The following is a 23,300-nucleotide window of genomic DNA, read 5'->3' as shown; positions in this document are numbered from 1 at the left end:
TGTTTTACAGTACCACAGAAGGAGAGGGATGCTTTCACTTAGCACAATGAGTCCATGTTATACACAGTGCCTTTGGACTTCCACCTTGCAGCCCTACTCTGATGCAGACATCAGCTGGTGACCTGTATTGCTCTGCTCAAGCTCCACTCCATGTCAAGTGTCTGTTTTAAGCATAACTATGAGTACGGCTGTACAAATTACATTACTGCTGAATAAACCACCCCAATACTGCGCTGATCGTCTGGCGTGTACCTTCATAACCGGTTTAAATAGCTAGTATGAACAAATTTGTAGTGCCTCTTTTAGTAATCTATATACCAGACACTACAAAATGACACCTGAAACCCCTCGCTGACCGCAAACATGCAGGAATATACAGTAGATGCATCCCATATACATTTTGATGTGCTGTCTGCCTTTGTGATTTTCCCAAAGCTACAATTGAAGTACTAATGTGCATATTTTTTACAAGCAGGAAGAATGGTGTGACCAATAGAAAAATCGATAAAATATAAATTATATATATATATCACATACATATACACACACACATATACATACATACATATTTATTAGCACAGCACACATCAAAAGGTTTACATTCTCCAGACTTTACATACACTTAATGGCCCTTATTCAGATCTGGTTGCAGTACAAATTTGTTTTGGAAAATGGGCAAATCCATGTGAACTGCAGGTGGAGCAGATGTAACATGTGCAGAGAGAGAGTTAGATTTGGGTGGGGTGTGTTGAAACTGAAATCTAAACTGCAGTGTAAAAATAATGCAGCCAGTATTTACCCTGCACAGAAACAAAATAACTCACACAAATGTAACATCTGCCCCACCTGCAGTGCACATGGTTTTGCCCATTTTCCAAACAAATTTGTACTGCAATCAGATCAAATATACTTCCAAACATCAGCTATCAATGGTTGGTTTGCAGGTGCACACTGCAGCCTCCATTCTCCTATGGCCTCTAATTGCCATTCATTAGAAACTGAATGTAAAAGAAAAAAAAAAAAACACAGATCCACAATTTCTGAGAAACCTAAATCACTTCCCTTTGACTGTGGAATGATTGTTGGTGCCAGTCACTTGTATCAGATTTCTTCCCCATTCTAGTATTTGGTTGTACAACAACTGGGCCTTTTGAACAGCCCGTGTGCTTTAATTCACCAAATTGATGCCAAATTATTGGCTGATTAGATATTCATATTAATGAGCAAGTATACAGGTGTACCATAGAAAGTGGCCACTGATGCTGGGTCTGCACATTATTCACTAAGACAAGCAGAACGCAACAGGTATTGTACAAGGTATGGGACAATTTAACAGTACATCTTTATGGATTTACATAATGGTACATAGGTGCATTTGTATTTAGATTCTGTCTTAATAAATCTAAGACAAGACCCAAAATATATTGTATTACTTGTTCTTCTGAAATCCAGAAGACACCTGCTCCTGGGTATTGTCAATCACCTAGTTTCCCAAGCAATCACTTTTGTAAATGGCATTTACTAGGAGTCGACACATTCAAAAGAAGTAAATCCTTCAGGAGACTTTCTGAAAGAAATCAAATGCTTACTTTCAGAACAATTCCTCCACCTGCTATTACATAAGTAGATCAGGTTTCCTCTAGCAAGAAAATAAGACTTTAGCCTAGGTCTGTAAATGTTATGCAAAAATAGCAATGTGCAATTATGTTTCAGTTGTGATTTTATAAATCAAGAGGATATAAACTAATCACCATCTCCTCTCCTTCACATTCTTAACATACAATAAAACTAATAACTTGCAACAGATTATATGTTGTATTTATGACAGATGAACCAGTCCTGTATGAGAAAGTTATCATAATGCTGGGCATACACTGGCAGATGAACTGCGGCAGACAGATTTTATCTGACAGCTTGAATCCTATCAAAAATCTTGGCCATACACGGAGAGATTTCTGTGAAAGAACAGGGGAAACATCAGGCAGGTAGCCGCAGCAGGCCATGCACTGCCAAATGCAGCCTATAGAGCAGGGCTGGGCAACACCGGCCCTCCAGATGTTGATGAACTACACATCCCAGGATGCTTTGCATTAGTTTTGCTATGTGGCCATGCTGAAACTGAAGCAAGGCATGCTGGGATGTGTAGTTCATCAACATCTGGAGGGCCGGTGTTGCCCAGCCCTGCTATAGAGGTTTGGATCACGTGGTCACAATGACCATGTTGATGGGTCACAGCCATACACAGTGATGGAATCTGCCCAATACGCATAATGTATGCTCAACATTACTGCTTCTACTTCATAAATGATCATTTGAGCCAGATGAATCCTAATAGTGATTATGTACCTGGCCATTAGAACTGTGATCACATCATTTATTTATTAACAAGCTTACAATCTATAGGGAATAGGCATAGATACATAAGGATAGGTGCTATCTATTGCATAGCTGTCCACCGGATTGTAAGGGTACTAGGTGGGCTGCTTGATATCACATCACATCAATGGAGAATCAGGGTCAGAAGAAAGATTAAGTGAAGAAAGAGAACATATGTGGAGTATATGTGAGGTCTGTACAGTCGGGATCTAATTGGATAGGAAAGCTTATGATGGTTGAGTGAGCGGTTCTGGAATGTGATACGCTAGCCTGAAGAGTTGAGTTTTCAGGGAACGATTGATGGTTTGGAGACTAGGGGAGAGTCTTATTGCGCATGGTAGGGCAATCCACAGAGTGGGTGCAGCCCAAAGTAATTACTGCAATGTGCATGGGAGTGAGTAATCAGTGTAAATGAGAGAGATAGATCTTGAGAATAGCAGAGAAGCCAGGTAAGGAAATATTTTTAAATAAGCAAAGACCTGTATGTTGGTGTAGTATGGTTGATGGCCTTATGTGTGTGAATGAATTAAAGTATTTTAGGTACTTGTGTACTTTCAAGGTGGCCGCTTACACTACGTTTGAAGCCCAACGGCTGCCTTACTTGTGTAGTTTCATGGCAGCAGCCTAAGCTACATTATCAGCGTAGCCCAACGGCTGCCTAGCGTAGTAAGTGTAGTGACCCCGCGGCAACCCTGAGCAGTCAGCATAGTGTCACCGTGAGGCAGCTACTCACCGTACTGTTGCCGGGAACTGCATCTCTGTTCCCGGCAAGCCTATCGAGAGCCTCTCACACAGCGCCGATGCCCGCTTGATCCCTCTCCGGCGGAGAGGGGATCATGCGGGCGCCGGCGGAGAGGTGCTACATCTGTCTGAGACGCAGAAGCATCTGATATGCTTCTGCGTCTGAGTAACTATTGTGACAGGGTTAGGGGTTTGGTAGCGCGTGCGTCTCCTGCACAAAGAGGGGATATGGACACAAGTGCGTCTCATGCACAATAAAGGAGGCATTTGCCAGTGCTCCATGTTAAATACTGGCAAAAGCCTCCATTTGAAACCCACTTATAAAGGATGGCGAGTGCAGCGTAGGAAGGAATACATGTAAAGTAATCCGCGTTCGCTCGCTGCGCTCGTCACACTTTATAAAATCAACTCCACGCCGATGTGGATAGTGGAGGTTTGTTAATGTCGGGAGGACGCGGAACGCGTCCGCTCGTCACGCTTCAGGCTGGCGTGGATAGTGGGGGTGTTTCAGGAACACATTCACACCTGCCATATCCTACACCTGAGAAAGTAATGATGACATGTGTTAACTAGTAACTGGATTTTAGTCAATAATAATAAGAAGAAAGCAGCTTAACAAAGTACAATAATATCGAAATTATCAAGAAGAAAAAAATGAAACAGTTATTCTTCTGATTTTGCATTGACAGAAACTGCAGCAGAAGTGGATGCAGTTGTGTCTGCATCTGTGCCGTCTGCTTTGTCAGCCTGTGGGAGCAGAGTTACGGCACAAAGTATCAGAGTATATAGTCGTCCTCGGTTTAATGTATTTGAACCAGGTGTCACAAAGCACTCACCGGTGTCTCTGGAAATGCTTCCGAACAGCCACTGTTGAGGCAGCATGCGACCCAAAATACTTTTACTTTGTACAAAGAGGCTCTCGTCCACCTCAACTATCACATAAGGTTGTTATACTGCACTGTGGTTTTTTTCGAAATGGAGAGATGATGCTCACAAAACGTGATGCTGGTTAGCTCATCCGCCCAACAAACCACGAAGCGTAGGAGTGTAATGAACGTGAGATGGCATCCACGAAACCACTGTGCGGCCCGGACGCTAACCTTTTTGCCGCAGCTTCTTATGTGGCAGCGCCACATCCGCTCCTTCACATTTAGTCGCATTGGATGTTCCATTAGGACATGTCTTGGTCTCAGGGAGAAAGTGGTGAAGCTGCAAGAAATTCACCGACTCCTCCTCCGTCTGCGGCAGGTTAAAAATGGTTAATTTGTCAACAGCCATAACTGATACAATGTACTGCTGACTGACTACGCTGGCCGCGGGAACAGTACGCTGGCTCTGACAGGGATGCTGGCTACGTTAAGCGGCCGTGGGAACACTATGCTACGCTGATTCTGACAGGGACACTCGCGAAAAAACGACGCTACTTTTAACTATGCTGGCCGCGGTAACACTACGCTCATTCTGACAGGGATGCTACGCTGACTACGTAACTGTCGCCATGAAACTACACAAGTAACGTATTTTATATTGAATATGGTAACATACAGGTAACAAATTGGAGCGACTGACAGAGTGGGTCCGCAGCCGATGAACCTCTAGCGAAGAAGATTAGCCTTGCAACTGCATTCAGAATGGATTGCATTGGTTAGAGTATCTTCTTGGTAATAATCAATGCGGGAGATAATGAGAGCATGGATTTGTCTATTTTTTTGATGCATGTAACATGATTTTGAGACAGATTGCATGTGGGGAGCAAAGGACAGTTCTGAATCAAGTAGAGCACCGAGACCTGAAGCTTGTGGGGGAGGATTCATTGCTGAGTTCTCAACAGTGATAGAAATATCAGGTTGGTAACTTCTAAATATAATTAACTCTGTTTTGGAAATATTAAGCAAGACGACATCCAAGATGAGACAGCAGAAAGGCATTCAGTGACACGGACCAATAAAAAGTCATCACTCTAAATACAAAGAACACAGCATTATCCAGCGCAGCTGGGAGTTTCAGAATAACCAGGAGGCTGAGTAAGAATAGACTGATGCTTCTCGCTGAAGATTGCTGCCTTCTAAGTTGCATAGAATTACCTTTACCATGGGATAGAAATTGAAGTCTAAAACCCAAGTATATTACAGAAAGGGTGGGGCACAAGGGTCAATACATTGCCCAATTTTATTTCAGAGGTAGGTTGCCATATTTAATGGTTTGGAATTCAGGACCGAACTAGTGAGATTAGCCAACAATGTTTTCCGACAAGCTTAATTATACAACTGAAAGCCACAGATATTTTGACACGTGCTGCAGCATTGTGCAAGCTGCCAAATAGCTCAGTGTATGTGGTAGGAGATCTTCTCATACTAAAGGAGTAAAAGTGTTACAATTAAAATACCAGTATCAAGATATTGTCTATAACAGTGATTTTCAACCTTTTTACCTTGCGGCACACTAAATAAGATTCTAAAATTGCCAAGGCACACCATTAGATCCCCACAGGACAAAACAAATTGGCCCCCACAGGAAAAAAAACAAACCTATTGGCCCCCATATAAAAAAACAATCACACTGGTCCCCACAGGTAACAAAAATAAAATACATGGGCCCTTTACATAAAAAGAAGAGACCAGGGGTCATAGTGGAAAGAGGTCTAGTATCTCAATTTCCCCTCGTGGACCTACTATGGCTACCTCCATCGGAGGTAAAACAAATCGTCCACCCCTCCATAGTGGTTCAGGCGGTATGTAAAACATGGAACACACTGAGGACCCGTATGCTGGGAGGGCCACAACCCACACTAGAATTGTCATTGAGGGGACTAGCACGCCTGATCCCAGACCTGTCCCTCGACTTATGGATAGCTAACAATATTATCACTTTGAAAGATTTGACAGAATCAGGAACAATACTCTCCTTCACCCAAATCCAAGAAAAGTTCTCCATACCCTGGAAAGAGTTCTATAAATATTTACAGGTGCGACACTGGCTACAAACTGTCTCCCCTCCCCCCCAGACCCTAAAGCCAATACCCAATACATTATTGGCATTACTCCAAAAGACAAACAATAAAGGGGCAATATCTAGGTGGTACAATTCTCTAGTCACGCCTCAACAATTCTCTAAACTTCCCTCTCAAGTCAAATGGGAAACAGATATGGGCCTGCCTATATCAGAAGAGGAGTGGCAGTCCGTGTTTCAGATGTGCTTTAAAATGTCTAAGTGTATATCCCATATAGAACAATTTTTTAAACTATTACATAGGCTGTATATGACCCCCGCCCTCCTCCACAAAATTAGCGCTACAAACCCAAGATCCTGCTGGCGCAATTGTGGCGGGGTGGGATCAATATACCACATATTTTGGACTTGTCCTCTAGTGGCTGACCTCTGGAGGAGAATATTCCGATTAACTTCTAATATACTTCATCATAATATCGACCCACAGCCGAAAGTTGCACTGTTTCATATCCTCCCAGACATAGCCTCACACTCTGATAAATATGTCGTTGGCCATATATTGGCCTCAACCAAACGTCTCCTAGCCCGAAACTGGAGGACAACTAACATACCTAGCCTTAAAGAGATAGAAGAGGCAGTCCAATCACACTATGAATTTGAAACAGCAGGCACATCCTATAACTTAACGCCATCCACTTCTACAGCTAGGCTATGGCAGACCTGGGTGGAATATAAATCAGAACTAGCAATGAAAGATTGAACAATGTATGTACCTATTAACTCCGACTATTCTAATATGCTGTATATATAATACTTCTGCACTATATTATTACACTATGGAATTGTAACCGTACCCCCCCCCCCCCTCCCCCTCCCCCCCCCCAACCCTATCTTTGTTCTGTACCACATCCCCAAAAATAGAAAAAATTCAATGTCATGAGACACGCTTGAAATGTTTTATTGTATATTTGAATTTGTGACATTCAATAAAAATTTAAATTTGAAAAAAAAAAAAAAAGAAGAGACCAGTAAATAACAGTTGAACTGGTGGTGGCTATACAATGGTTTGGGCATCTCTAGATCTGGGGGCACACTTGAGAACAGCTGAAGGCACACTAGTGTGCCACGGCACAGTGGTTGAAAAACACTGGTCTATAAGAAGCAAATCATGACATAGCGTTAAGCAGTGTACACATGGTGTGATTCAGGTTCTATTCGATTTGGACTATATAGTCCAAAATCGAATAGAAATAGAGTCTGAATCACACATGTACAGCCGCATTGGATACCGATCGATCCCGATGTGCAACCCTGTGGCATTAGGATCAAAAGCAGTAAGACTGTCCATGCAACTCTATTTCTGTCCGATCGAAAGGAGGGCCATGCTTCTCACTGCCTCATGACCTAAGCGTGCCGTCGTTCCTTGCCAGTCGATGCCAGCACCCCATCTGCCATCGTTATCAAATCAGTATCGATAACCGCCACGCCACCTTTGTGTCTGACAGAAGCAATGAATGTCATGAAAACACTATTGGCTAACTAAATAAAACAGATATACAAGGGGGTATCAGCCCCAATGCATTTTTGCACCATAAAAACCTAATAAAGTGGTTCCCAACATGGGGTACATTGCAGACCTGTTGGGGGTATTTGAAAATATTGATACTGGTGGAAGAAAAAGACAACTCCAGATTGTGGAAGACGTCTTCCATTGCTGTGGAGATTAACCAGGTTACATCACTTTCGTTTCTGTCTGCAGGGTTATCAGCAACTCCTCGTGCATTCTGCTCGACCAGCAATCCACTGGGAGCCATCCACGCTGCCCTCAGACATCAGTGTCCATCTGCCGTGGGTTAGGAAGCCGTGGCATTACTCCTACAGGCGTTAGCGGGAACCATGGAGACTGTACACAGCCAGTGGTCAGACACAGAGGGACCAGATTCCTGACAGCACACTAATCCTCCACTACTCCTTAATATAAGGACATGCATACTGCTCACTTCTACGCTACTCGTGTACTGTGGAGATTTAATATTGAGAGGAGGCGGTACTCCTAAAGGAAAAGCCTAAACAAGGGGTACAGGAAAAAAAAATGCTGGGAGCCGCTTGTTTTAATATAAAATAGATGGTTATCATATCCAATTATGTCCCATTTTTCAAGTAAAAAAAAAAAAAAAGTCCCATTTTCAGATAACTCAAGGAATCCGTGGACTGCTTATCAGTAATAATGGTAAGGCTGCTCGAGTCACCTAAAGCATAAATCTGCAATAAGTGCTGGGTTATCAGGGGCTAATTGGATAGGTTTCTGGAATTTACCATAGCCAAATGGTTATTGCCCATAGGCTTTAGGAGTTAGAGGTTACTTTGTCAGGCATGGTATTATACATGGAGTATGTCACATTAAAAACATACAGCAAACAAATGTAGGCTTCATACAATATGCTAAATGTAGTAAATTTTGCATGTTGGCCATGAGGTTAGGAACTAAAACAGAATTTTCAACTATTGGCATGTTGCAACTCAATGAAATGAGTTTAGAGGAGTAAATCCACGGTACACCATAATTCCATTGCTCCATATATCTCTAACCTCATCTCCATTCATACACCCTCCCGCCCTCTACGGTCAGCTGACGACTGTCGTCTCTCCTCCACCCTGATCACTGCTTCCCATGCTAGAGTACAGGACTTTGCCCGTGCTGCGCCCCTTCAGTGGAACGCACTCCTTCGCTCCATTAGACTCTCACCGACCTTGCAAAGCTTCAAACGGGCACTGAAAACTCACCTATTCATCAAAGCATACCCTTCCACTGCATAAACCAGATGGTTCTCCGACCCCTTGCCTGTTTACATCCTGCTATCTAACCACCACCCACTTGCTTGCACCTCTTGTAATCTGTCGGTCTCCCCTTCCTACTAGATTATAAGCTCCTCCCAGTAGGGCCCTCTTCCCTCCTGTTGTCAAAGCCCTCTTCTCTTCACATTTCACTAACAGCTCTCCTATACTCAAACACTCAGTGACCATCTTTGTCTGCATACTCATCTCCATCTTTGGAATCTAGCCTCTAGTTGTATGTTGATTGAGTCCTCACTACTTATATCCAAGCTGTAATGTGTATTGAACTGTGGCGCTCTTTATTTGTACTGTATTCTTGTTATTTATTCAATGTTATGCCAAGCTTTGTCTCCCTGTATTGTTCCTTTGTACGGCGCAGCAAAACACTTGTGGCGCCTTATAAATAAAATAATAATAATAATAATAATAATAATAATAATAATAATAAAGTACACACTTTCAAATTAAAGATTACCATAGATACTCGAGTACGTGAAGAGAGAGTGAGCGACCCGCACCATATGTAGTACATTTGATATATATGTTAGTTTGTGTAGACGTGAACGGAGATATACCCACCTGTGGGAAGTTATTATATATAATTCTTCCCTACTAGGTTGAGGGTGCTGTCGACTGATTAGTAAACGTAGACTATACTCGAGTATAAGCCTACTTTTTCAGAACATTTTTTATGCTGAAAAAGCCCCCCTCGGCTTATACTCGAGTGAGGGTCCCACTTGAGTCAATACGTTTTCCCAGTTTTTTTGTTGTAAAATTAGGTGCCTCGGCTTATATTCGGGTCGACTTATACTAGAGTACATACGGTACATTGCATATGGTCACCCAAACACTAGACTTTTTCCAGATTTGTGCTCGCAACTTCCAGAGGTTGCAAGCAGAAATAATGGGTGCATTTGGCACTCACACCCATTGGAAAAAAAAAAAAAAGTCATAGATACCTTATGTTACAGGAGCCTCAAAAAAGTAATGACAATCCCACTATGAGGCTTATAAGCTTACAATCTATAGGAGAGTATTTATGGAATACACCAAAAATAAGGGAGATGCAGAATGTAAACGCAGAAACCTGGGTGGGTGTATGAGCGGGTGCCGGATGACTGGCCTACAGTCAGCATCCTGACCAAAACCCAGACTCTGGCTTTAATCAGCCTGGCTTCATAAAAATCAGTTGACACATGACTAAACACACTTCAGTGCAGAGAGAGAAACCTACTGAGACAACTGTATACAGTATGCCAGTGGTTCTGAAGCTTTCTTGACCAGGGCGCCCTAGAATACCAGCATTTAGTCAAGGCAAACCTAGTTAAAAAGTTTATGAATAAATAAAAAATTGTGCTTAACTGTCACCCTCAGGTCAGTTATGTGGTTAAGGACATAGCTGTGGTTTTAGTTATTCATACATTTTATGATCGGCAGCAATCAGCACTGGTTTTGCCCATCACTTTGTTTTGGTCCTGGACCCCCAACTCGAGGCACCTATGCCAACACCACGAGGCACAGAGTCAGGGAACTACTGCTATTTTTGAGGGATATAAACCAATTTTTTTGATATGCCACTGGATTTTTTTCTTAGTTTACATTTAACCAATAGCACCAATATTTCAGTTTGTGTAAAGAAATCGTGCAAATTCTACTAAAAGATATTAATGCAATTAAAATGTAGAGTGAGTGAGTCACTGCTGAATGGAAACAAAAGCAAGATACAGAGAACTGTTTTGATGATGTATTACAGTGGTTCCCAACCTGGGGTACTAGTACCCCTGGGGGTACTCTGCAGACCAGTTGGGGGTACTTGAAAATAATATTGGTAATGGCGGAAGATGAAAAAGTCTTTTGATGACAGAAGAAGACCCATTGCTATGGAGGAGAAGAACCACGTTGTGTCACTTATGGTTCTGTCTTCAGCGTCATCAGCATCTCATTGTGCTTTTGCCTGACCAGCAATCCAATGGGAGCTACCCATGCTGCCCTCAGACATCAGCGATCAACTGCCCTGCACTGACACGGGTGGAAGAAGCAGCGGCATTAATCCTACAGGTGTTAGTGGGAACCCAGCAGCCAGACACGGAAGGGCACGATTCCTGTCCGCTACTCCTTAATATAAGGACATGCATAAGGATACTCGTACCGCTCACTTCCACTCCACTCATAAGTACTGTCTATATTTTAAATTGAGAGGAGGGGGTACTCATCAATGAAAAGCCTAATCAAGGGGTACGGGAGAGAAAAAAGGTTGGGAACCACTGATGTATTACATCAGCACATGAAGTAAATTGCATCACAGTTTAAACAACGGGACAGCAATTGCTTTGAAAAAGGAGCAACTTCTGGCAGTGTAAGAATAGTTGCCCCCCTTGGGAACACATTTATTAAAACACAGTAGTTTAAACCTTGCACTCTGTTAAGTACAAGAAAGAGTGCCATCAGAGGCTGTAGGAACACACCTACAAATTTGCTAACTTGAATGAGAAATGATCAGTTTATTACATATACTTTTTCCATTAAGATATTTAGTAATTTTTACCCATCTGTTTACAGCTCAATCATTTAGTTAAATAAACAACCATGACCTCACACTGCAACTATAATATACGATTTTTACTCACTGTAAAATCTCTTTCTTGAAGTCCATTTGGCCATGCCATTACATCTGGATTATGTATTACGAGCTGTGGAGGTGGGCACTAATCAATCTCAGACTTGCCTCCACCCCCTATGTAATACCTCCCCATCCAACCCAGTCTGTTTTTGACAAAGCCAGAGGAAAAAAAAAAAAAAAAAAAAAAAAAAAAAAAAAAAACTCTGGAAGAACTGAGAAACCAGGGAATCAACAAAAGGGAGAAATCCCAGCATACACCATTTGTACTCCGAGGAAGAGATTTTATGGTGAGGACACATTATTTCCTTTATCATCTATCTTCGGGATGCTATTACCTCTGGCATCCATCAAAGAAAGCCAATTAAGGGAGGGAGCGTCAGAATCAGATGCTTGAAGGATCTTTCACCTGGCTCGAATGCCCTGTGCTACAAATGCATGGAAGTAAAACTTAGTAAAAAAAATCTATGGATGACCAAGTAGCTGCTCTTCCAAGGCACCAATGCCGCATTGCACAAGTAGCCCCAACACCAGGAGTCAAGTGGTTTTAAAATAAAGTCTGAGCCACCACATTTGCTGCCATCGGCAGACATATTTGACTTCAGTTAACCATCTATAGCAGTGGACCCTTTGATGCCTCTTTGGAACATCAATCAGGACCAACAAAAAATCCATACGTCTTGAAGATACAGTATGCTCTAAAAAAATCCATAAGAAACATACTACATACAACAGTGCTAAAGATATAACTTCATTAGTCCATGAAGCCTGGTAAAAGGTTGGAAGAAGTAAACCCTAATTGATTTGGAAAGCAGATAACATTTTATGGAGCAAGGAAGGCTTAGTGCATAACACTACCTTATCAATATGAAAAATAAGTGGAGATTTACAAAAAGAACCGCTAACTCAGAAATGGTTCTGGCCAAGGCAAAGAACCTCATCAAAGAAAATCATAATTTAAAGTTATGCATGTTAAACTAAAATAGAAGTTCCAAGGTCCAAATGGCTGGACATAAGCAGGCTGTATGTGAAGAACCCAATGCAAGAAGGTTTCCACTTCAGGAATGGTGGCCAATTTCCTTTGAATAAATATAGACCAGCAAGAAATCTGTTCCTTAAGGAAGATAATCTGAGCCCTTTAACCAAACCACCCTAATGAAATGATAAAAGCCAGGACACTTGGCCACTTTCAGGTTTCAACTATGAGCCTGTATCATGTTTTTTATTGTGAAAATCAGCTGGCTCCCAAGATCCTGGATTCACCAGGATCTTGCCATTAAAGTGAAGCAAGGCAATGCCATCAAAGCAAAATCGGGGTGATGGTAAGAACCCAGAAGCAGCAGATCTGGAGCAGAGGCAGAATATAAGGAGCATCTGCCAACATGATGTAGCAGCCAGTCCAGTGCCATCAGAATGAGCTGAAGTACCTTTGGAATGATATGAACAATACCAGTGGATGTACCCCAACTTTAACACTTTAAAGGTGATGGCAATTAACAGGGATACCTAATCATGGGACAAAGATCAGTACCTTAAAAGTTTCCCGTTGAGACAGGAAGCTATACGATCTATGTCTGGAGAATCCCTCCTGTATGCTATTTCCACAAACACTTGCTGCTGAAATTGGCAGAACCCAATTTTATACCCAATGAAGGATCATAGATCCTTTAATCATTGCTTGAGAGCTGCAGGTGCCACCTTGCTTGTTTATCTATGCAACTGCTGTGGTATATTCTGAGTGGATTCAAATTGATAGGCTCTTTTAATGGTACTGCACCTACATCAAAGCAAACCGAATTGCCCTCAATTCCAGTATATTAATGAAAAGAGAAGCTTCGTGGATGGGCCGAAAACCCTGCAGGTGTATGTCAAAGACCCCCCTCCCCCCTCCAGACTGGCATCTGTGGTGACAATGATACAATTCATAACAGACAACTATAGGAGTGAGAATCTAATCTTTATAAATCAAGCTTTGTAGTGGAAAAGAAGGAAACGCTCTGAAAGGGATGGCTTTTCAATAGCAGTGACCATTTTCCACAATAAAAGCATAGCCCTGTAAACGGAGATATGAGTCAACTGTACATACTCTTTATTCTGGATTGAAGAGCATGAATCCTTACCTGCGGCAGAAATATTCTGATAGGTGTATAGAGCAGCATACAAAAGGTGTGGACTTTAACCTAATGAAGTTTCTTATTCTATACGTGCATAGTAGCATTGTTGATATTTTATGTGATTGCCATTGGTCAAATTTTTTTTTTTTTGTGCGTACGCGCTTATTAGATGTTCTTGGTAACAAACATTTTTATATAGTGCTCACAGTGTCTATGATGCATTGGTAGTACCCCTATTTCCATTTTCTCACACAAATTGTGTGGGGTTGTTTAGTATTCCTCAATTTAGGTGAGCAGCAGCCAATACTTCATTATTTTGCACCTTTATTATTTTATATATTGTTTTTTGTGCTGTGGAAATATCCATATTTATCCCCGATCTAGCAATGGGAATTATAAAGGATTACAAAGGATAAATAGGCTATATAGGCTTAAGGTTATAGTAGATGGGGAGGGGTTATATAGGGGCCAGTCGCAAACCAGATGGTGCCCACCTCCAAAGCTCACTTCACACAATCCAGAGGTAAGGACATCCCCCAGATGGATGATGAAGGAACTAGAACTTCGCAATCAAATAACCATAGAACTTTTCCAGTAATGAATCGCAGTTTATAGCCAGTACATTGCCATAAAGGCTTCAAGGATAACCGCAAATTAGATTATTATGGGGGCTATATATAAACAATGACGACATAGCAGTGGTGACAAACATGCACGTTTCAGAAATGCACATCACTACAACAATAATCAAACATTGTTATTTGGATAGCCCATAGAGGTTCACAGGGCAACTTGACATGTTAAGGACTATTATTAATAAGAGTACATATGTATATAGGATTTAATTGAATCGCCCCATAACTTTTCACTTGCCAATGGTAGAACAATGGTCTAAATCAGGCATGTCCAACGTTGACCCTCCAGATGTTGTGAAACTACACATCCCAGCATACTTTGCAATAGTTTTAGCATTCTCTAATAGCAAAACTGTGGCAAAGCATGCTGGGATGTGTAGTTTCACAACATCTGGAGGGCCAACGTTGGACATGCCTGGTCTAAATGTAAGAGCGGGAGGCAGGGAAAAGCAGTGGATGGAGTAGAGCCAGACAGACCACCTGGCATAGGCCAGTTCCTTTACTAGTTTTAAAATAATCAATGGCAGAGTTTATCTTATTAAAAAGTAGACGGGGCGATTGGCCAGGCAATGGTAAAAAAAATTGCCTAGGTTAGCCAGAATCTCCCAGTGTGTACATCGCGGGTGATACCGGCTGGTCAAATAGAAAAATAGACTGTGCAGGCAAATTAATTTGGACTAGATGCCACACAGTGTATCGGTCTGTACACATGGGTTATGGCTGGGGATGGCAGCCGGCTACATTTTTATTTTGACCAATCTATATCGTTAAGTCAAAATCTCCCAGCCCAAACCTGTGTGCACAGCGCTTAAGACTTTCCAATTGCTCTACTGTACATAAAACATGAGGAAGAGTCCAATGCGTACATTAAATCTCCAGTGCTATGACCATTATTAATCATGCAATATAGAATAGTAAATTACTCACCGACTGCCAAGCCAAGCACTCCATGATCATGTATTCACAGCGCTCAAGGTGCTTGATCATGTCTTTTGTTAGACTTGGTTCAGCTTTAATAAAGCTCTCAATTACTTTGTAAAAGTCAAATGCTTTCTGCTCAAACACTTGGAGAATCCATGGAAATGATATGGTGTTGTCTTGATTTGCCTGACTCTGAAAGTGGTCTCCTATAACAAAAATAAAACATCCCAACTTCATATTATGTACTTCCTCCTACTTGTCATTCAATGCTCAAAATTATACATACAGAACCTGTGTATAATGAACTTATACAAGAGGTCCAAAACCTCCCCCAAAAAACTATTGAAGCCTTTACTTACTTCCATAGGTAGCCATGACCACTTCCACAGCACATGCCAAAAGACATGTATGAAATGTCTCATTATTCAATAGAATACTAGAGAAAGAAAACAAACAGATGATATAAACTTGTCAAACAACTATACTGTATAAGAGTACGGACATGGAATGAACAGGCTGATAGGCCGCCCAGTATTTGTCCTGGATTCTAATTGTGCTAGCAGTGGAGCTGGACATTATAGGGTCAAACCCTTCCACCCTTCCCTGTAAAGGTGACATTGAGGCTTCGCACCGCTTTTTGTCTTTTCTGCCTGTCCCTCTGTGTCAAACGCTGTAAGATTTGTAAATTCCTGATTAGCTCAAGAAAAAAAAAAAAAAAATCAAAAACCATAAAACTCAAGTACAAATATGTTCTCATTCATCGTCTCTTGTCATGCCAGTTCGCATGAAAACCTTATTGCATTGAGCATCCTCTTTACCTTTTTAGCTCAAGATCGGTCATATTTGCAACTAGGAATCACAAAGACATTGTGTAATTTCATTTGATATATGACATTGGTAATTCAGTCTCATCTATTTTTCCCCAATACAATTTCTGTTGTGCTCAGTTTAGTCTCAGTCACACACAAATATAACAATATTCAGCACAATTTCCTTGCACACCCTAGTCACATTGCATTGTGATGAAGACACATTTTTGTCAAGACGACACCAGCTTATTAGCAGATTTGCATGGAACCTGATTGCTCACTGGCATTTTGCATTGCATGGTGTATTGAAACTAGATCTATGAGGACAAAGCTGTACATCCTGTATGGTTATGGTATGCTAGGTCGACATTCACTAAGTCTTCCCATGGTCAACTGGGTCTAAAGGTCGAAGCAAACCTTAGGTCGACCATGAGAAGGACGACACAAGTTTTTCACTTTTTGTCCTGGATGTTGACACAGTCGACATGGACACTTAAAAAAAGTGCACCGCTTGCCATGCTTTGGGGACACTGTTTTATTCGGTACTTATGTTAGTTGGGCGCCCACTACGCTATTTGCCTAGTTTTCCGCATCCGCTCGCCACGCTTCAGGCTCGGTGGCTCGCCACACTATATAACATCAACTCCATGCCAACATGGATAGTGGGGGTATGCGCGTACTAACTATAGTTGGCGCCCAACTAACATATAAGTACCTTTTATTCTCCCACCACACCTTAATGCAGTGATGGCTAACCTCGACACTCCAGCCGTTGTTGAACTGCACATCCCAGCATGCCCTGCATCAGTTTTAGCATGGCCAAATAGTAAAACTGATGCAGGGCATGCTGGGATGTGTAGGTCAACAACAGCTGGAGTGTCAAGGTTAGCCATCGCTGCCCTAGTGGAGGTTAGGGCATGAAATACTGCATGTCGACTAAATAAGAAAGTGAAAAACTTGTGTCGACTTTCCCATGGTCAACCTAAAGCTCTGGTCGATCTTTAGACCCCGTCAACCACAGGTATGTCAACCATTTATAGGTGTCGACCTACTCACTGTTTACCATAGGGTGTTGACCTAATTAATGTCGACCTAGGGACAGGATACCATCCTGTATGCCCTCACGGTATGAAAACGTATACCAAGATATATAAGAGAATTCACAGATTGTATATTAAAAGCTACAAAAAATATTCTTGGTAAATTATAAAAAAAAAAAAAAAAAGTATACTGGATAGGAATATACCCAAATAATACATATATTTATTATGAGATTAGTGTAGAGCTGGTCAAGAAAACCCTTGGTTTCCAGAGGTTGTGAAGTTACACATCCCAGCATGCCCTTCCACAGTGGAAATGCATGCTGGGATATGTAGATCCAGAACAAATGAAGAGCCACAGGTTGGCCAGGCCTGCTGCAGTGTATGGTGGAAAATAAACAATGTTCCAATAACGCTTCTTCTGGTTAAAAATAGGCATGACGGGCCGTCTGATTGGTACATCTCCACTATCAGGAAACAATGGAAAATAGTCCTCAAACATTGAGCGTGGTGCTGACAGGCATGAGGGGCAGGAAGCAGACAGCTCATTGTTAGAAAGGCAGGGAGTTCCCCCATTGTTGGCATGCAATTTATGATTTCCTTCAATCTAATAATACACTAAATAATTGGACTTTGGAAAAAACCAACCTGAAGTTGTGCATGGATAATCGCTCTTCTTCCTGAAGAGCAAAGACAAAAAATGGTGCAAATGTCATTTTCAAGAATATCAGTTTAACACTGTAAAAGTGATCAGTACTATAGAAAGTTATTTGGATCGAGGGAGCCCGCTCAAAGCTAATGCTTAGAAAGCTAGTAGCTGCAGTTTCACTTGCTGCCAACAGATGGCAGTGTAAGCCTGCTCGAAGCAAATCCTTCCAAAGCTAGTAGATGCCGAAAGCATGGCGAGTGCCCTTATACAGTGTCCAACATACACACCCAAAAAAAGGTTGACTTTTTGACATGTCAACATTTTGATTGTAAGCATTTCGACCATGTGAACATTTTAACTGTCTGTTTGTTTAAATGTCGGGAAGTCATACTGAACCAGGTTTTAATCACAAGTTTATATGTCTTAGAATTTGAAATACTTCACTGAAACTATTATTCAATGATATAGCACTTTCCCTGCATATTAAAAGAGATCACATTAAATGCTGAATCAATGGGTTTCCCTGGTGCACTAAGCCTCCAATAGTTGGCTCTCTCAGCTGTGTTGGAAAGTCTCAAAAGACCCCCAAATACTATTCAACTTCTCCTACAAGTTCTGATGCGCACAGGACCGTGCAACGGATGTCCGAAAAATGCTATTTGGGCCAATTTCTCGGCCAGATACGCTGGAATCAGGGGCTTAAAGAGAAAAGGGCACTATCAGCTTTTAAACGTGAAGAATAATTCCTGCTAACTGAACCACCCAGTTGTGGTAATTAGCCCCAGTCATAGATTGGACCAAACCAAAAAAAATAAAATAAAAAAAAAAAAAAAAAGAGGAAAGCATGGATCAAGTAATCAGGAACAAATACATTGGGCGAAAGTACCAAAAATGTAAAAGGTGGGAGCCAAGATGTGTAATGGATAAATAATTATTACAATGCAAATCGTAGCAGACAAGCAAAATAATACGCCTGGTTTTGTACCAAATAGAATTTTGACAAACACTGCTGAAGGCTTTCAAAAGTAGCACACCGTAACTTCAGCAGTATTAACTAACAATTCATCTGCAATCCAGTATAAAAGGGGTTTCGATTTTAAGATGCTTACCGATTTAAGCATAGATTCCATCACTCTGTAATGCAAACGCACTCCAAGTTTGTATTGCTAGTGAAACGAGAAACCATTTAAAATATTATTTTTAACACAAAATCAGGAAAAGAGCAAAGTATCATCATCATCATCTTTTATAGTAGCAGGTTATTCTGGTACGCCTTACAATTTAAAATATGCAAAACAAAGGGAAAACAAACAACATTTGTCTAGTCCAGCAAATGTATTGTTTTGGAGTGTCAGATGAAATGAAGTCTGCACTGAACTCTATAGTTACATATAAGGAACCCTCCAATATTAAAGCGAAGGCTTCATCAGCAGTTGTTCCAAGCTACAGGATGTCTGCCTATGTCGTCATCAGTGAGCAGCATTATCCAGTCTCTCGAACACCAATCTCACATTGCACATACTATGTATGGCCAGAAAGAACACCGTGTCTAGAGACATGGAAATAATTACATTTGCATGTAGCAGTGCAGTGAATGCAAAAATGAAAATAAAAGGACAGAGCTAATTATCACACATGCTAACCAACGTAAGATGGCCATTCTTCTTCCAAACAGAAGTTATGGATTTCAGCAACCAATCCAAAGACTCATAAGCCAACAATCAAATGTCAGAATACCTTAACCATAAGCATGAAAAATAGGATTTAATATACTGTACCTACCAGTAAATCCTTTTTGCAGAGTCCATAAGGGATAATGGGGATTCACTTAGTACTATGGGGTATAAAAAAATATAGTTTTTTTGTTTCGCACAGGGTTTGTCCCACTCTGGTGAGCGGGGGAGGTCAAGTGAGACCTACCCTCCCCGTGGTGGGATTCGGCCTGAGTGGCATTAAACCAAATCTACATAAATCAGATCCCCAAGAAATTGGGAAGCGTTTTAATGGTGTGTACACACAGGGGCGATATGGCTTCCGATGTTCCCGATTTAGTGAACATCGCAAGCCATATCGCATATTAATTGTCGGATTTTTAGTGCTAACGAGCCCGATGCGTGCTCCCGAGTGAGTGCAAATCGGCAGCGATATAGTGAGGGCAGGCCAGGCTATATAGTCTAAATTGTCCCTCTGCAGCATGCTGTGCTATGAGAGTCCCGATGCAATCTGATCGCATCGGGACTCGCATAGCACGACATAGCTGCCGTGTGTACACACCGTAAGAGTTGGTGGTGCTCCCTTGAGTCCAAATATAACTAGAAGTCAGTGGAAGAGTGAAAGAGGACTCTTTTTGTGAGGCACTCTTGAACTGTATTCGTTGTAATATTTAAAACAAACAAACTTTAATATTATATTTAAGAAAAGTAGGACAAAAATAGCCTGTAGTATTAACAGATATAGCAGTGAGTGGTCAAATAAATATGCTATGCTATCTAAGAATTGATTCCACAGTGGAATCAGGAGTGTGCTATGCTATCCACTCCAGAAACAATTATTAGTAATGATGTGTGCCCAGTGGAGCCTAAGGGGGGTATTCAATGTCAGGGGCATGGCTGGCGAGCAAGCACGACAAAGATTGAATACCCCCCTAAGGCTGAATTTTAGCTGGGGCTCGCTGGAGGCAAAATTGGTATGTACTGTAGGTTAAATTTACAAAATAGTAAGGGTTGTATTCCCTCTTGTGTAGGGACTGCTAATAAATCAGTGAGATATGTAGTTTGTACACTGGATAGAGAGGTATGAGTACATAAATTACTATTGGAGGTGGGTAATCCGTGTTACTCCAATATGTGTGTACAAGGCTCAAACTATGTTTATCACCGTAATTTGGTGTCCGGACTCCTGATCCTCAGCCCTCAAGAATATTATCAAAGTGATGTCATACAATGTTGCAATCAAACATAAATTGTTATTAATCACTGAAGCAAAAAGTAATCTCACCACAATCTGTATCTGTCTCTGCTGGCTGTTACTGAACCTAGAAACAAGTGTTATGGAGATGGATATTTCTCTGATTGGCTATTTGCTAAACCACTTATTTGTGGTCAGCAATTTGGATTGTGTGTAGGTATATGTTAACCTAGTATTCTTAGTCTGTCCCTTTAGTTAATATCTCCATAACATTTGTTTCTAGGTTCAGTAACAGCCAGCAGAGACAGATACAGATTGTGGTGAGATTACTTTTTGCTTCAGTGATTGGTAACAATATATGCTTGATTGTTTGATTGCAACATTGTATGACATCACTTTGATAATATTCTTGAGGGCTGAGGATCAGGAGACCCTTTGCTATTGTTTTGCAACATTTTAATATACCTGCCTAATCTTTCTCCGGATATCTGTGTTGAAAACCTGCAGACACCGAATTACGGTGATAAACATAGTTTGAGCCTTGTACACACATATTGGAGTAACACTGATTACCCACATCCAATAGTAATTTATCTATGTACTCATACCTCTCTATCCAGTGTACAAACTACATATCACTGATTTATTAGCAGTCCCTACACAAGAAGGGAATACAACCCTTACTATTTTGTAAATTTAACCTACAGCACATACCAATTTTGCCTCCAGCGAGCCCCAGCTAAAATTCAGCCTTAGGCTCCACTGGGAACACATCATTACTAATAATTGTTTCTGGAGTGGATAGCATAGCACACTCCTGATTCCACTGTGGAATCAATTCTTAGATAGCATAGCATATTTATTTGACAGCTCACTGCTATATCTGTTAATACCACAGGTTATTTTTGTCCTACTTTTGTTTAATAAAAGTTACATTTTAAAATTTTACAACTATACATTTCAAGAGTGCCCCACAAAAAGAGTAATCTTTCCCTTTTCCACTGACATACTTTGGTGTATAGATGGGGTCCAAAGGAGCCTGTGCACATAAAGTTTCAAACCGGGTGTGCTAGCTCTTCCCCACGATGCCCCCTCCCACAGTTCAGTGTAGGTAAAACTGTGCCCGAAGGAGGAAGACATACTTGAGAGAAGGAAACTAAAGATAAAGATACAAGTGGTGAGGCAAATCAACCAACACACCATTCATAACTGCCCACTATCCCTTATGGACTCAGAGAAAAGGATTTACCAGTAGGCATATAAACTCCTATTTTCTTCATCATCCATAAGGGATACTGGGGATTCACTTAGTACTATGGGGATGTGGTGAGATGGTTGCAGCACTACCTGCCCAAACTGGGTATCCTCTTTGGCCAGGATATCAAACCTGTAGAACTTAACAAATATGTTATGCCCAGACCATGTAGCATCCTGGCAAAGTTGAATGTCCGAGACTCCACGCACAGCCGCCCAGGAGGAGGCCACAGATCTAGTTTAGTGGGCCTTAACAGAATTCGGAACAGGCAAAGCAGCCAAAGAATAAGTTTGCTGAAAAATCAATCGTATCCAGCGAGCAATAGAATGCTTCTAAGCATTACAACCCCTTTTGTGAGCATCATACAACACAAAAAGGGATTCAGACTTCCTAGTCCCAGCCATCCTTTTAAAAATAAATCTTTAAAGCACAGACCACATAGTGATAGGAATTTCTGAGGATCCAGACCGAGCTGGACCACAAATCGACTGATTAAGGTGAAAAGCAGAAACAACTGTCTCAAACTACAAGGACTGCAAAAAGGTCAATACCACCGACAGATCCCACGAAGCTATGGGCGGTATGGATGTGCAGAACACCTTGTAAAAACGTCTGAACCTCTGGAATCAGAGACAGCATTTTCTGAAAGAAGATGGACAAGGCTGATATCTGCACTTTGATGGAGCCCAAACGCAGCCTCATATCGACTCCAGCCTGCAGAAACCGGAGGAACCAACCCAGTCGGAAAACAATGTCTCCCTTCACACCATGACACATCTCTTCCAGATCAGATGATAGTGTCTGGACGTTACCGGCTTTCTAGCCTGAATCATGGTAGGGATAACGTTTCCCGGAATACCCTTCCTGGCTGTCATAAGTCCAGATAAACGAACGGCCCATGCTGAAGAAGAACCCTTCTCACCAGAAGAGGCCAAGGTTCGTCCACCAACATAGCCAGTAAATTTGCGTACCACGCCCTTTGAGGCAAGTCCGGGGCAATCACATTGCTTGCACCCTCTCCCTCCTGATCTTGCGGAGTGCTCGGTACACCAACGGAATTGGAGGGAATATGTATACCAGCTGGTATGACCAAGGTGTCGTTCAAGAATAGGGAAGGGGGATTGAGGAAATCGGCCTAGGGCACAGGACTAATTTGACAGTGGGTAAGAAGGCATTCTCCAATCAACAAAATTAACTATTGATATATTCTATTATATGGTTGTGGAGGTGCTCCCAGGGAGTAAGGTAAATGTATGCAAGAAAAGGATATCCAAGGAAGGATATCAAGAAGTCTCCCGGGTGAGGCACAGCCTTCTATCAACAAAATGTATCTGATTTAACTTTATTAATTTAAAATAGATCCTAGAAAATTGGATCAAAAAGACACCGGACAAAGACAAACAACAAATATACATAGATTAATTAGAGAAAGCAGTGAAGTATAGCTTTCTT

The 23,300-nt window shown here is 41.5% G+C and overlaps 1 protein-coding gene across 2 annotated transcripts in view; it reads right to left on the bottom strand.

Moving 5' to 3' along the window:
- RB1 (RB transcriptional corepressor 1) overlaps positions 1-23,300 on the bottom strand; it is a 190,407-nt gene that overhangs the window by 124,299 nt on the left and 42,808 nt on the right. For both annotated transcript variants that reach the window (XM_083169010.1, XM_083169009.1), the window contains 4 exons: positions 18,796-18,852; positions 17,686-17,717; positions 15,548-15,624; positions 15,195-15,394 (listed from right to left, as the gene is read on the bottom strand). In XM_083169010.1, the coding sequence (XP_083025136.1) occupies positions 15,195-15,394; positions 15,548-15,624; positions 17,686-17,717; positions 18,796-18,852 (366 nt within the window). The remainder of the gene's footprint in view (positions 1-15,194; positions 15,395-15,547; positions 15,625-17,685; positions 17,718-18,795; positions 18,853-23,300) is intronic.

This window comes from Crinia signifera, chromosome 2 (genome assembly GCF_055691185.1).
Source record: "Crinia signifera chromosome 2, ASM5569118v1, whole genome shotgun sequence".
NCBI classification, from domain to species: Eukaryota; Metazoa; Chordata; class Amphibia; order Anura; family Myobatrachidae; genus Crinia; species Crinia signifera.
The sequence above is the reverse complement of the archived record's forward strand: the minus strand, read 5'-3'. Positions and strand labels throughout refer to the sequence as shown.